The 16,571-nt window shown below is 42.3% G+C and overlaps 1 protein-coding gene across 3 annotated transcripts in view; it reads right to left on the bottom strand.

The window, feature by feature from the left end:
• Positions 1–16,571, bottom strand: part of crb (cell polarity complex component crumbs) — a 71,647-nt gene that overhangs the window by 35,075 nt on the left and 20,001 nt on the right. For 2 of the 3 annotated variants that reach the window (XM_069509884.1, XM_069509882.1), the window contains exons 2-12: positions 9,151–9,321; positions 5,472–5,683; positions 5,168–5,357; positions 4,557–4,653; positions 3,970–4,121; positions 3,234–3,353; positions 2,506–2,625; positions 1,672–1,814; positions 1,149–1,392; positions 340–411; positions 134–262 (exon numbers count right to left, since the gene is read on the bottom strand). In XM_069509884.1, the coding sequence (XP_069365985.1) occupies positions 134–262; positions 340–411; positions 1,149–1,392; positions 1,672–1,814; positions 2,506–2,625; positions 3,234–3,353; positions 3,970–4,121; positions 4,557–4,653; positions 5,168–5,357; positions 5,472–5,683; positions 9,151–9,321 (1,650 nt within the window). The remainder of the gene's footprint in view (positions 1–133; positions 263–339; positions 412–1,148; positions 1,393–1,671; positions 1,815–2,505; positions 2,626–3,233; positions 3,354–3,969; positions 4,122–4,556; positions 4,654–5,167; positions 5,358–5,471; positions 5,684–9,150; positions 9,322–16,571) is intronic. The other variant, XM_069509883.1, reaches the window with a different exon arrangement.

Below are 16,571 nucleotides of genomic sequence, written 5' to 3' on the forward strand. Positions count from 1 at the left end.
CAGCAAATAAGTCTGTATTCCCTTGGTGTACATTCTGTTTAAGTCGTCGTCGCAAACTAATAACTAGCGGTAGTACTGTAACTCTTTACCGAGGCCCTCAAAGGGAAGCTCGCCCACTGAACGGTTAGGTTACCTTTGTAGGGCGGCACGCAGGTGCAGTTGAAGTGGTCGGGCGCGCTGGTGCACGTGCCGCCGTTGAGGCACACGCCCACCTCGCACGCCTTGTCCAGGCTCGTGCAGTTCGGAGACAGGCCGGGCGCACCTGGACAATACACTTGCATTACTTGCTTACAACGGAAAGACAAAGGTAAAGGGGCTTTTTGTTCTAAAGTTGCTCACCATAGTAGCCCAGGTCGCAGACACATAGAACTTGTTTGGAGACCATCAGTCCCGCAACCATAGCTGGCACTCCTGACAAAAAGAATACATTATTTCACTTATTTTACAACACTACCTTGACAACTACGTCCATATTCATTTTGTAAAACAAAAGTTAAAAATTATGAAGTCCAATTTGAAATCCAAGATGGCCACATCCGCTATTTAAAAATTGACGTCGTTTTTGTTATCGTCGACCTAACAACGAAATTGTCTTTACACCCCGGAACCCGTGCGCATAATGTCTGAAAGGAAGCTTCGCTACAAAACGGAACCCCGTGTCGTGTAGTCGACTGGTATCATGGATGATCAAATCCAGTGGGTAGGAGTCCAGTCACCGGATCTAAGGCTGAGATCTATAGAGCGCACTTTGACTATGCTCAGACTTAAGATTGAGTTAAAACGAGACAGATTTATGCGAGAGATATTGCTGTCACGTTTTAACTCTGTCTTAAGTCAGAGTGCGCTATATCGATCTCACCCTTAGACCTAACCTAACCAACGGATATAACAGACGTTGGATCTGGTGTCAAAGTCGGAGATTGGGGTGTCATGTCCAATGCGTCGTCCTCTTCGTCGCCACGGATGCCTAAGTAGAGAGGCGATAGATGCGGGACGTAGGAGCTCGCGGAGCAAGGGATTGCCACCCGACGGTCTTGCTAGGAGCGGACCTATTTGAGAGTGGAGGTCAGGGTTACCCTATCAATAAGTAATCCTTTCGAAGGAATGAACTCATATTCGGGGATGTACGGTCCCTGGTTTCGACACACCTTCAGCGTTACCTGCGCGGCAGTGCGAGCGCGGCGGGCACGCGAGGTCGGCGCAGGCGGCGGGCGGCGTGGGCGCGGTGGGCGCTGTGGGCGGCGTGGGCGTGGTGGGCGTTGGCGGCGGCGTGGCGGGCGCGCACAGCGGCGGCGCGTGCCCGCGCGCGCACACGCAGCGGAAGCCCGCGCCGTTATTCTCCTCCACGCACGCGCCGCCCACGCCGCACGGACCGGACGCGCAGGCGGACATCTGTAGTGATCCAACATTGTGTTAGTTATAAATACCTATAGCCTGTACATCGAAACGAGCTAATTGGGAAGTAACAAACTGCATGCCATTGTTCGCAGCGCATATATAGGGCACATTCACGTTGCGACAAAAACGTCAATGTCTTACGCACCTTTGGGTAAAATGAGAAATGACTCCTACCTACAAGCATGCTTCAAAACATAGCGGGGGAAGCAGTCTATAAAAATGATTGGATAGACAGACCGATGACGTCACTATGACAATGACGTCAATACACACCTTATGGCATCGTTCGCCCGTGTAGCCCGGCAGACAAGCGCAGACGAAGCCGCCGTACGTGTCGTAGCAGGCGCCGTGGCCGCAGATGCCGCGCTCGTCCTCACACTCGTTGACGTTGTCCTCGCAGCGCGCCCCCGTGTACCCTGCAGCACCACAAGCCAGTCCAAACTATTGCCATCATATTTGACACATTATAACAACTCCAAATAAATGTAATATGGCTCTCATTCGAATATTTAACCAATTAAACTCTGAATTAATTTTGTAGACACATTTTAGAAACTAATATCTATGTCTGTGGTTTGCCGCATTTCCGTAACTGGCTCCTTATATGAGCACCAAGCAACTTTTTAAATTGGATAGAAAAAATAAGTGAAAGAAACACCAGACAAAAAAAATTAGAAGATGTTCATTATTCATCTCCCCACCTTGTCTCTGCGTTTAACGTCTTGACCATTTTGATGGTCCATGGATCAAGGCAAAATAAAGTGAAACGCGCATGATAAAAGACAAACAGAAGCTGCTTATTTAAGAGAAACTAATAATTATATCATTGACACAATATTATATACCTATCTGATCTATTAGCTTTATGTAAAATGTACTACCTACTTTGTCAAAATGTCAGGGTTTCCTGACTAGATATGTTGGCAACTCTATATTGTAAACACCTTGTCTTCCCATATTCACACAAATAAATTATTTAATTTAATTTCATTTCATTCCTTAATTATTATAAATAAACCCACTAGACGATAAAATACAAAAGTAAAAAGCTAATAGTTAAGATAATGTAAAAAATCAAGAAATAACATTAAAAATAGATGTTGTTACCAGTATCGGTGCAGTCGCAGGTGAAGTTGTTGACTGCGTCGACGCAGCGGCCGCCGTTGAGGCACACTCCGCCCGCCTCGCACTCGTCGACGTCCGTCTCGCAGTTGCGGCCGCTGAAACCTGCGGGTGCGTTCCAAATAACTTATTAATTGCAGGCCAAACCATACATAATAACGGCTTCGAACAGTGTACACTCACAATTTTTCATTCAAAACTAAATTTAAAAAACTCCTTTTGGATAAACAGGTAGAATTTCAGGATCATGTGACGGAGTACTCCTTTTTGTAACATGATTTAGGCTACATAATGGGTATACCTTATGCATGTGCATAAATGTGTCCAATTATAATATATAAGTAAGTATTAAATGTGTGAATTTATATATATTATTAATAGATAGAATAGATAGATTAGATATGTATAATTAAAATAATTTCGTGGCGCCACCCGAATCAGGGTTCATACTGAAAACCAGCGCTGTATGTTTTTGTACTTCTGCAAAACATATGGTATTTATGCTGAGTAGGGACTTTTTTTTCGGGTTGTGCCACACATGACATACTTTATTCCGGCGCTTCTTCTACTTGAGGTCTTTTGAATTTACTACTCAAGTATTAGAGGCGCCGGGATAACCTAACTGGTAATGTGTTACCAGCTTTAAAAAATAAACGTTTTTTCTTTCTTTCTTTACATACATAATAGCATCAAATAAGGATGAAGCTACGCACCAGGCGGACAGTCGCAGACGTATTCGTCGGCACCGGGCGGCACGCTACAGCTGCCGTTGTTGCGGCACGGCCGCGCAACGCATTGCGGGTCCATCGACTCCTCCAGCTCGCAGTACGTGCCTGCGGACAACGATATGCACAGGCATCAACAGTGGGCCCAGGTTACTACCTTGCACGACCCCAACACAGCTCTATGCTCTATTTTTTAATTCAGTAATTTTATTTTTGTGTCCATAAAAAGCGCATATAATCATTTTTAACTCAATAATCATGTTTATTGACAGATCCCAAGAACTATCTTGTTTCATGATTATACACTGTCAAAAGTTTCATTGAACTCAAAATATAAAAGTGGTGGTGTTTTCAAACAGAGACAGGATACAAATTTACAACGATGGATTACTTGAAACTACGACTGCCATGAGTAAATAAGAATAAGCACAAGTTGTGAAATTTTATTTAAAAGCTTAATAATCTTATTTTTGTCAGATTTCTATTTTCAGATCAATAAGTTCTTTTAAATAAAATCAAAATCAAATTTTCAAACAACAAGTTCAAGTTTATTAGTTTCAACATGCTCAAAAGAGAAGCAAATCTTTGGCTTTGAAGTTAGGTTTTCACTCGTATTATGATTTAATTGTCAGTTCCCGGGATCAATGTCGTCTGGGTCGCGTACCGTGCGCTCGTTACGCATTTCAGTGAGAAGCTAATTGTTTAACGAGAAACTAAAGTATACCGTGATAGTGCGGCGGACAGACGCAAGTGTAGTCCCCTCGCGAGTCCTCGACGCAGCGGCCGTCGTTCTGGCAGGGCTGCGACGCGCACGGGTCGCCCGCGTCCACCTCGCAGTTGTTGCCCGTGTACCGCGCCGTGCAGTGGCACTCGTATCTGAAACGGCACTCTCACATATTCAACCAGCACCAGTAGTTCTACCAGAGCCAACTAGAGTGAGGGAACTCTCGGTTTGATGCTGAATCGACGGTATGTCAAATATTATGGTTGGCTGTGGTGAAGTGAAATCATAGAAAAATAGGGCTACCTGCATCAAATGTCCTAACATTTGATACTTGCCAGTGACGTCGAAGCCTCGACGTTTTGTTAGACGTGAACTGTGGTTTTACGAACACAAATCAAAATTTATCTATTTCACGTAGGACAACTTATAGTGTCTCATATCCTACGTCTGTGACTCTACCACCAGTTTCTATTGAGAAAAGTCGGGAACAAACTCAGCAGTTGTTTTCAAACAACACTGAAAACTACTGCTATCAGACATAGAAATCAATTCTACGAGTAAATCATGTAACGGTAAGTTGAACGTACTTGTCATGTCTAGATATGCATGTGCCGTGCCTCAAACATGGCTCGTTGTAGCAGTAGTCCTTCGGTGGTATCCGTAGAACATCTTTTCTGTCTTTACCTGAAATCAAGATAATGCACTGTAGGTGTGAAGAAGACCGGTAAGCGTAGCGTGGGACGACCTCCAGCCCGTTGGACCGATGACCTGAAGAAGGTGGTGTGGAACGGATGGATGAGGAAGGCGGAGGACCGTTCTTGGTGGCGGTCCAGAGTACCAGCTGAAAATCAGCGCTGTATGTTCTTGTGCAACAAGGCATACAGCATAATGCTGAGCTGGGACCCTTTTTTCGGGTTGTGCGACACAATATGACAGTTTGTTCCGGCGCTTCTTTTGCTTGTTCTCAGGTGGAAGAAGCGCCGGAATAACCAGCTCTTAGTTTTAAGATGTGATGTGTGGCACAGTTTGCTAAATAAACGTCTTTCCTTTCTTTCTTTCTTTTCTCATGGAAAGGCCTATGTCCAGCAGTGGACGCAAACAGGCTGATGGATTGGATTGGATTGGATGATAATCTGAGAGGAGCGATAGAGTATAGCGCACAGCGCAGCACAGCTCAGTGTTGATTGGTCACGCTTACACTCGTCCTCGGTGAGCGGGCAGGGCCCGAAGCGCGCGGTGGCTTGCAGCACGTGCGCGGCGTGGAACTCCAGCTGCGGGCCCTCGTGCACGCAGCCGCTGAACAGGTTGCCCACCAGCACCACCGCGCCGCCCGCCTCCAGCGCGCCCGGCGACAGCAGCTCCGGGTTCCACGTTACGTTCGATATCACCTGGAACAATTGCCATATATCCATATATATACTGACTCTCTTCAGCTAAACCTTCTCTTTTCAGATATATCGCAAGGCTCAGAAGCTGAAATTCTTTACAGCCCGCATCCTCACCTGTGTGTCCTTATCGACCTCGAGCAGCAAGGACGGCGGGTTGGGCCGGTAGCGCAGCGCCACCCAGTGCCACCGGTTGTCTAGCGTCTCCTTGACGAGCGCCACCTCGCGGTGCGGCAGCGAGGGCCGCGCCCAGGACACCACCACCTGCTCGTACAGTGCTGTCACGTACAGCGTGTAACCTTCAAACCTCTGAGAGAACAGCTCGCCACCTGAAACAGACAAGAGGATACCAATCATTTTCTTCCCCAAAGTCTTTATCAGTCTTATTTTACGGTTCCATATCTTCAGAGAAAAATGTAACCTTGATAGGATCACTTCATTGTCTGTCAAGAAAAGGGAATCAAAACCTATAGGGTACTTTTAGTTGACCTAGAATCATGAAAGGCAGGTAGCGACGTCTTATAGCATAAGTAAACAGAAAATTTCGAAAACCCTTCGCGTGCGAGTCCGATTCGCACTTTTTCATAAAATTCGCCGATTTTTCATAAAAATAGCGTGCCAACGAGCAGTGATTACCGCAGCCCATAAATATTGGCAGCACCAGCGGCGACCAATGCGTTGCCGGCCTTTCAAAAATTTGATTCGCCCCTTGAATAACCCTACGTTGAAATCTAGTGGGAACAGCGCTGGTTTCACAGTTTGCGTTGCAGAAAAAGTTCTGGCACAACGAGCGGGATACAAATCATTTCCTTGCCCAAAGCCTTATCAAAGTCTCTGAATAAAATGACCATGGCTGATAAAAGGCCCCTAGATCTACTTTTTATCCCGGATTTTTAAAAACATAAATCCACGCGGACGAAGTCGCGGGCATCATCTAGTTTATTATATTTGAAAGAAGGAAATCTTCCCAAGGCTCGCTTAGGACTGTAGAGATGATGATCAGTTGACATAGAAACAAAACGAAAAAATGTATGCAGGTAATGTTTACGCACAACAATAAAATTGTTTTAACACAAAACGGAGAAGATTTTGAAAGGTCAAAGGTTTTGAACGGAAGGTTGGAGGATAGCGCAACGTCGTCGATTGTGTTCACATTGACCATGAATTCGGTTAAGCTTGTTATAGCTTAACAAATATGTAGGTAAGTATATTTATTTCGTAGAAATTCATACAACTTTATCATATTAACTACGTCATATAATTGCGATACCACGGTATTCTTCTGTAAAATCGTAGTTCATCATGATCAACCCATCACCGGCTCACTACAGAGCATGGGTCTCCTCTCAGAGTGAGAAGGGTTTTGGCCATAGTCTACCACGCTGGCCATGTGCGTATTGAGAACTCTCAGGCATGCAGGTTTCTTCACGATGTTTTCCTTCACCGTTAAAGCAAGTGACATTTAATTAATCAAAACGCAGATAACTCCGAAAAGTTAGAGGTGCGTTGCCCGGGATCGAACCCCCGACTTCCGATTAGACGGCGGACGTCCTAAGTCCTAACCAGGTGGCTATCACAGCTTGTTCACAGTGTTAAAATCGCAGTTATAATATGACGTAAATACGTGCTGGTTTAAACCACTATCACTGCTCAAGAGAGATTTGTTTAAAAATTAGATAGAAGATACTAATGAACAGGTCACGTAGTTTTTCTAGTCATGAAATTTTCAGTGCGGAACGACTGACATGAGATTTCATCTTCTTGTATTCTCGAGTAGGTACTCTGACGCTTTTAATATGTAGACTATCGACACGGCAATCGGGGTATGAGGAGCGGGGATGAACGATGACTCCGCACACCCGCACGTTGCTGAGCGGGTGTGCAGGGCCTCTGGTTACCTTTGAGAAAAATATTATCAAGAAACTATCGCGGATTAAATACTTGTTCTCCCAAACATGTTTTCGTTTCCAAGAAGTAAATAACTGCCTCATTTCATACAAAACATCAGGTGGCTGGTAATTGCAATATCAGGAAAAAGTGGTCGAGTCCCCAAGAGAGAGTAACGAACGCAGACTCACTCTTGCTTCACTACTTTTTCATCGCGTCAAGAATGCAAGATTCGGCTCGCCATAATGTATGAGCTTATTACCTTCGTCGCGCTACTTTATGCGCGTTCGATCACTTCACTTTTTACCGAAAGCCTGAAGGCTCGATTAATTAACATTTTTGTGGAGCAAGATAGTTGCTGTCTCATTTTTATAAAAAATTTAATGAATGATCAACGTGTTTCTCTACGTGATCAAATCAGAAATGAGGGGATCCGTAGGAGAACTAGAGTAACCGACATAGCTCAGCGGGTTGCGAAGCTGAAGTGGCAATGGGCAGGGCACATAGTTCGTACAACAGATAGACGCTGGGGTCCCAAGGTGCTGGAATGGCGACCTCGCACCGGAAGACGGAGCTTTGGAAGACCCCCACTAGGTGGACGGACGACATCAGACGAGTCGCAGGGAGCCGCTGGATGGCGGCGGCGCAAGACCGTGGCGTGTGGATGTCTCTACAAGAGAGCTATGTCCAGCAGTGGACATCTATCGGTTGATGATGATGATGAATGATCAACGAACTGCAGCTGTTAATCAATACGTAGTAAGTATCTACATTTTGTCGTTTTATCCTTCCTCGTTTTTCAGCCGACTACGGCGAAACCCAAAAGGAGGTGATGTACATATGTATGTCCGTTCCTATGTCCGCTCGTAACGACTCAACCGATTTTGATATAATATTATGATACGTCGTACTGGGTATTATGCCATTTAATGTGCGGGCTGAAAACGATGCAGTGCAAACCGCAGTCGAGGTTTTTGTGAAAACTTTTTAAATTATATTCTTGTTATTATTTGCGTTTCCTTCTTATCATCATTAACACTACAATAGGTAGGCCGCCAGTAGAATAGTCAGGGTTGCACGAAGGGCTTTGTTTTCTCTATCGTATAGTTTCTCCAAATGACATAATAACGCACAATGGTCCGTCATAAAACTAGTTACGACGCATAACGGGCTACTTTATCCGATCACCAAGAGTTTTGGTTGGCCCGTACATGGTCAGCTCCGTGGGAGGACTTGGAGTGGCTCGGCCGTGATTATCTTGGTGTCCGGCGCGCGTTGTGAATATAAATTGAAATGCTTTACTCGTGTTAACGAACTGCTTATTGTTAACGCGAATAATATCGGTGACAGGTTATTGCTAGAATCAGTGGCGTGCACAGACTTCGAAGCCAGGGTAGGCATTAGTTAGGTAGGAACCTGTTTACTGGCAGGTCATAATGAAAAATATGCATTGAGCTATTACAACTGGGGTAAGCAGTGCATTTATGCCTCTATGACCTGCACGCCACTGGCTAGAATTAACCTTCCCTGTTGTCAACTGATAATACGGTGTAATTACAATGGAAAAAAATACTTTAAATAACAAAAGGCTTGTGGAATGAATTGCTCTTATATATATAACAAGAATACCTAGGCGAGTTTGTTCTGCAGAATGCATTCGGAAACCTCGTGTCAACTTAATTATTATTATTAACCATTATTTTGCTGTTGGTTAACTATTGACACCCAAAAAAGGCGTTGGTATAGGTGTGCTACTTTTACTTAAATAGGTAAATTATACTTTTGGCTAAGCCCATAAGGTTTTTACAAAATTTATGGGCCTTTTTCAGCCAATTCAGCGAGGTTTCCGAGAAGCACGCACTGTTTTACTTTGATGGTGGGGTTTTGAAATAGTTGAGTGTCAACTCACCAACACAAGTCCTGAAGCTGAGCCCGACGAGCTGCTTGAGCGAGAAGGGCTTGGCGAGGCGGATGTAGGACGAGCCGTTGAAGTAGGCCTCGGGCCGCTCGGAGGGGCCGAGGGGGTCGGCCGCCAGCGCCCCCGACGACGCAGCCGCCGCCAGCAGCACCGCCAGGCAACCTGGAACAACGAACACAACTTGTTCAAGAATTTTAGAGCCTCAATAGCTCAACCGGTATAGGAGTGGACTAAAAACCGAAAGGTCCGACGGTTCAAATCCCGCCCGTTGCACTATTGTCGTACCTACTCCTAGCACAAGCCTGACGCTTAATTGGAGAGGAAAGGGGAATATTAGTCATTTAATATGGCTAATATTCTTTTTAAAAAAAAAAAAAAAATTTTATTTATTCAGATACAAGTTAGCCCTTGACTGCAATCCCACCTGGTGGTAAGTGACGATGCAGTCTAAGACGGAAGAGGGCTAACCTGGAAGGGGTATGGCAGTTTTTAATAAACCCATGCCCCTTTGGTTTCTATACGTTTACTTTTACAAACAATTTCTTTTTCCACCCTCTAACTAAGAAAGTCTCTTTGTCTGGTGGGAGGCTCCAGCCGTGGCTAGTTACCACCCTACCGGCAAAGTTGTGCCGCCAAGAGATTTAGCGTTCCGGTACGATGCCGTGTAGAAACCAAAGGGGCATGACAGACTGACAGACACACTTTCGCATTCATAATATTATAATAAGTAAAAGTATGGACAATGTCTAGTTCTTTGACAGGGGGAGCCATTAGACTTCAATTAAATTAAGTCTCCGGCATACGTAGAGCACAGCAGAACCCGGTTAATCGAGTTACCATCGATTATGCACGGGATCGATCCCAGGCCCGCTCGTTAGCGAATAGCGAGCCGCGAAAGCTTTTATTTATATAAAAGAGCGAGTGGAAAGCGTGATGGGAAAGCGGGCGAAACTCTCCGCGCCATGATATGGGAACCATACGAGCATTTCGTGATACGAGATAGTATTGTTGTAAACGACATGAAAGTCTGTCGTGTCTTCCAATAGCTTTCTATAGAAGTGATATTTTATGTGCTTCTTATTTCCTTCATGTTGTTAAATATTACGCTTCGAGTGTAAGCTAATCTGTTCTAATACGCCCGCAATTTCGTCTGCGTGGAATTAGGTTTTCAAAAATCCCGTGGGAACTCTTTGATTTTCCAAGATAAAAAGTAGCCTATGTCACTCTCCAGATCTTTATCTATACACATGCAAAAAATTGCACCGTTTCGACGTGATTGAAGGACAAAACCAACAAACCAACACATTTTCGCATTTATAATAAGGGTACTGATGAATAGCAAGTACCTAATTGATGTGGGGCTAACAAAATATTACGATTGTTGACATAAACAAAATAGCCTCACAAAAACAAACCTGAATTCAATCGCAAAAGGAATCCGCCACACAGCACACAGCACACAATGCTTCGATTACGCCGTCGTACTTAGTTACCTAGTACCTACTCGATGACCGTTCAATACCTTTCTTTGCTAACACCATTCAAAATACCACTTTAAAACCATACACATACAAATCAAGTTAGATTAAAAAAAAGCTTTGCATTCGTGCGGTTAACCGTTTGTGTGCAATCGAAACCGCAATCGAAGATAATGTAATATGGGACATATTAAAAAAGTTTCCAAGCGAAAACAAAGCCTAAAGCTATAAAATATAGGTTTAGATTCCTTTGGATTTTATATCTATTATGTACTAAACTCTTTTAAATTCTATTAATGTATTATTATATACTAGGTGATGCCCGCGGCTTCACCTAAGGCCAGGGCAAAGGTTAGCAATCTTTAAGATGTTTTGTAGTGAACGCAGCCTTACATTTTTTACTCAATCACAAACATAGTGCATCATTTTCACTTGTATAAAATTGTGCAAGAGAGAGTGCCCTATGTTAGCCCGACTCCCTCAACAAGAGCAGATCTTTACTGCACAGTTGAGCCTCATTAGCTCAACCGGTATAGGAGTGGACTGAAAACCGAAAGGTCGACGGTTCAAACCCCGCCCGTTGCACTATTGTCGTACCTACTCCTAGCACAAGCTTGACGCTTAATTGGAGAGGAAAGGGGAATATTAGTCATTTAACATGGCTAATATTCTTTAAAAAAAAAAAAAAAAACTTTATTTGTTCCAATTACAACTTTGCTTAAAATTACCCTCGACCCCCAAACTAGGTTAACCCGTGTCATGGGGGTCAGTCTCTTCCCAGATATAACAACAGTAACAAATAATAAGTTAATGAATTCACTATCTCAGTAAGCTAGCTGTGGCTTGGCGGTAGGAAAAGGAAGCAGCTAAGATGGCAGAAGTCAGAACGTGACTCGTGCGTTAGTACGTGCCTTCTCGTACCCACTGCCCGTGAACTGATGTTACTACGAGTATGTCACAGAACCGATAGAACGGAATTCGCTTCGCAAAGAGCAAGTTGTAGAGACAGCCTGCCGTGTTGCTGTGTAGAGTGAGAGAGTGAGAGAAAAAGTAGACTAACAAAGTTTTGTTTCTGTTGACCTATTGCCATGCCGTTGCCCGTTGCTCGTCATGCAGTAATCGCCACCATTTTGGGTTTTCTTGACTTATATGAGTAATTGTACAGTGTACAGTGATCGCGAAACTAGTTAGTCCAGTCTGAAGTTGATAGAAGAAGAAGAAGAAAGAAGAAAAACGTTTATTTTTTAAGGCTGTACCACACATTACCAGCTAGACCTGGTTAGGTTATCCCGGCGCCTCTTATACTTGAGTAGTAAAGTCAAAAGACCTCAAGTAGAAGAAGCGCCGGAATAAACCATGTCATGTGTGGCACAACCCGAAAAAAAAGGTCCCTACTCAGCATAAATGCCATATGTTTTGCAGAAGTACAAAAACATACAGCGCTGGTTTTCAGTAGGAACCCTGATTCGGGTGGCGCCACGGAATTATTTTAATTGTACTTATCTAATCTATCTATTCTATATTTTAATAATATATACAAATTCACACATATTATACTTACTTATATATATAATTGGACACATCTATGCACATGTATAAGGTATGCCTATGATGTAGCCTAAATCTTGTTACAAAAAGGAGTACTCCGCCAGATAGATGACCTATTGCATAGGTCGTAGAGTAAGAGAACACACAAGCCGGCTGAGATCTGTAGGGCGATTGTCTAAAACCTGCATCAATCATTATTCATATTGAACCAATCAGAGGTGATTGCGATCGTGACTTTGTAGCTGTCATTCTCCCGCAATCGCGCAGCTGTTCTATACAATGCGCAGTCATACGCCTTGTAATCCGACTGGACTACTTGTTTTGCGCGCACTATACATAGATATAGTCCACGACAGGTCGAGATGGCAATCGGTGAGAGCAAGCCCCGCACACCCGCACAGCCCCGCGCTAACCCAGTGCGGGCGAAAGCGGATGACGTGCGAGTGTGCGGGGCGGCCCCCGTCTCATGCCCCGGTTGCCATGTCGACCTGTCGCGGACTATAGGTAGGTAGTGGTACCTACTAGTTATGAGTCCCGCAAATTGCTATTGCGCTGGAACCATGTCTCATTAACATCGAAATGACGTAAAAAAAAATATACCATCAGCTCGAAACTTCAGTCTAGTGCTGACGTCACTAAAATGGCGGCCACGAGCATTAGCAATTTTCGGGACTTATACCTACTACCCGTTGTAAAAAATCGTTAAGCCACAAACGAACTCTTTAACTATTTTAACAAACATTGAAGTAAATAAGTAGGTATAAGTATACATCTAAATATATAAAAGGAAAAGGTGACTGACTGACTAACTGACAGCTCAAACTACTGGACGGATCAGGCTGAAATTTTGCATGCAGATAGCTATTATGACGTAGGCATCCGCTAAGAAAGGATTTTTGAGAATTCATCCCCTAAGGGGGTGAAATAGGGGTTTGAAATTCGTGTAGTCCACGCGGACGAAGTCGCGAGCATATGCTAGTACATAATAAAACTAGTTCGCCACAATAAAGCCAATAAATGGAAGTCGTACCAGGTACTAATCTGAATCGTTATAGCGCCGACTAATCCATACTAATTATCTTCACCGAAACTCGTTATTTTACTAAGTAGCTAATTTATAAAGTATTTAAATTAACATTAAACTTGATAGTTCTTGAATTTATTAAAGGTTTTTAACGACCAACGTAGTCAAAATTCCACGGAGACGTACGAAGCGATTTGCCTCCTCATTTCTAATTCGAACCGCTAAGATTTAGAACACCCTTCCAGCATCAGTTTTCCCCTCCAATTATAATACGGGTACCTTCAAGACAAGAGTGAATAGGCATCTTCTAGGCAAGCGCGCTCCATCTGAGGCTGCATCATCACTTGCCTCCAGGTCTGATTGCAGCCAAGCGCTAGTCTATAAATTAAAAAAAAAAAATGGCCAAGTGCGAGTCAGGCTCGCGCAATGAGGGTTCCGTAGTACAGTCGTATTTTTTCGACATTTTGCACGATAATTCAAAAATTATGACGCATAAAAATAAATTAAAATCTGTTTTAGAATGTACAGGTGAAGATCTTTCATATGATACCCCACTTGATATAGTCACTCACTTCGAAAGATGAAAATACTAATTATTAGTTCATGACCACAATTTTTTTTTGTGTGATCTAACCCTAAATTCATGGTTTTCAGATTTTTCCCCGAATGTCTGCTATAAGATCTACCTACCTGCCAAATTTCATGATTCTAGGTCAACGGGAAGTACCCTGTAGGTTTCTTGACAGACAGACAGACAGACAGACAGACAGACAAACAACAAAGTGATCCTATGAGGGTTCCGTTTTTCCTTTTGAGGTACGGAACCCTAAAAAACCCGCAGCATTTGACGTTTGTGGCAATGCAAGGTGCTAGATAATGTCCGTAAGAGCGGTTACGCACTCACCCGATCTGAGTCCGTGAAAATGCGGATATATAAAAAACTCGGACCGAACTCAGATATTGCTTACGCACTAATCCGATCTCTGATTTGGATCAGCGTTCTCTTGAGGTTGAATTCTCCGTGCTGTCTACAGATGTGAGATGTGGGCAAAGTAACTGAATACCGGCCTTCACTGGCTACAGATAAGAGCTCAGCATCTCCATTGTTGTCCGACAACAATGGGCGATTACCGCCTTACACCAGCGGCAGCGGCAGGCTGCTGGTTATTAGACTATGTCGGACTACAAGTTTCTAACCGCTAAATTATACGTGGTAGTGCCTAATTCCGAGTTTATGGCTTTTTAATATTTCTGTCTTGTAGCAAGGGTTACGTTTTTGGGCATCTTAAAACGTATGCAGTTATAAGATTGTCAACTCATCAGTAGTCTTCAATCTTCACATCTTGTGAAAACTACCCTCGGGAAAGTGGGAAGTCATTTGTGGGTTTGAGTGTAATATCTGACTGACTGACTGATCTATCAACGCACAGCTTAAACTGCTGGACGGATCGGGCTGAAAATTGGCATGCAGATAGCTATTATAAGGGGGTGAAACAGGGGTTTGAAATTTGTGTAGTCACGAGCATAAGCTAGTTTTATGATAAAATTCCACAAACAATTTTAGACTTGCCTTTACACAAGTTTACACAAGTTTAAAAAATTTAATAAATTTAATAAAAGTATGCTCCTAAAAAAGCATATTATATAGTTGAAGACTATGTTAATGATATAAAAGCTTGGATTTGACTCGCTCCAGCAATGCTGGGGCTACATTTGCTTGTACAGTGTAAATTGATCACTTGGAAAGAGCAACCGGCATTCCGAACCAGTGGTAAATTAAACTAGTTGAAGATTCAAAAGCACTTGTAAAAGTTTACTTGAACAAAAATATATTCTATTCTATTCTACCTTAAATTAAGATTTTGAAATTACTTTAAAAAAAATTCAACATTTATTACTTAAATACTTACACAAAATTGTACCAAGAATTATTTACAAAGGATTCGCTTGTACACAATATCTTAACTAAACTAAATTAACAGGTCTAAATCTAGTGCTATCCTTTTCCGCAAGCAACATTATGAAAGGGATAGCAATAGATTTAGACGTGCCATACTAGTTTAGTTTAGAGATTGTGTACAACGGAATTAGCCACAATGTTTCTTTAAACATTAAATTACGATTTTAATAAAAGTTTTATATTCTCGTAAAATCCACAAGGCAAAATAGATATTAGATCTACTTTTCCTTTTGAATATAATACTTAAATCTTTTGAAATAAAAAAAGTCTGCTTACCTTGGAAGTCCTATGTAGCCGTAGGTCAGACCTACCTTGTATTTAACATAAACGTCTACTAAATGTACCTACTATTTCAATGGTAAATTAACACGTTCAATGCGGCGTAATATTTCCCTGTCTTACTCGCAGTGCGTTACAAGGAAAATCTGACTGGTACATTGACTAAAATCTAGTGCGTTACCAGATATAAACGATTTGTACATACACCTCCATTATCAAGGCTTTATTTCCTCAAAAAACCTAAGTAAGACCATTTTAATATTATTAGAAGATAGTATATGAGTCAAACTATCATGATGTGACTTAGCTTTAGCGTATAGCATGTATTTTAGAAAATATAAGGTTTTTAAAATCCCAGACAATTTTACCTGGTGGAGCGCCTGCAGAACTAGCAACATAAGAAGTATCGACTGACAATTAGTGATGGGACTGTTATTAAAATAAAAATATCGATGTTATACTTTTATTTTATAATTAGTGAAAACTACATAATATATTAGTAATTTGTATAACAAGTGCATAAAACAGGCAATTTTATGCCCCAGTTATTTACTTTGCTTTCCATTTAGATTACAAGGAAATGAAAGTGATATTCTTACTAAAATATGACTAATAAAAATTTCAATTCGAACAATTTTATATTTTTAATAATGAATTCACGGTAAATAATATAATTAAGTTATATGGTGATTCTTTTTTATCATTAGGACAAAGGAAAATTATAATTATAAAAATATCGTATTTAAAACTCGGATTTTCTTATTTGATGGAGATATTGTTAATGGTCTATTGTTTTGGATTTTTTGCTGCCCAGCAATCATCATTGTTTTCATCAGTAACAAGTTGCAGCATCCGACGTGACCGTTTCATGATTAGTCACACACACAATTATAATTTAATACCTATTTTTTTCCGCGAAAATGATAATACCATAATAATCGATATACGTACTGCTTCTTGAATGCACTATCGCTCACTGAAGGTGTTTCGCCTGTTCCCGTGGTGCTATACCAGACACGTACGTACAAGCCGCATATGACTGGCACCGCACACAGCAAATTTTTTTTCCTTCTGGTGCTAACCAGACAAATGTGACTTGTACAGATTAAATAGTTTAAAATGC

Source organism: Maniola hyperantus, chromosome 4 (assembly GCF_902806685.2).
Source record: "Maniola hyperantus chromosome 4, iAphHyp1.2, whole genome shotgun sequence".
Taxonomy (NCBI): domain Eukaryota; kingdom Metazoa; phylum Arthropoda; class Insecta; order Lepidoptera; family Nymphalidae; genus Maniola; species Maniola hyperantus.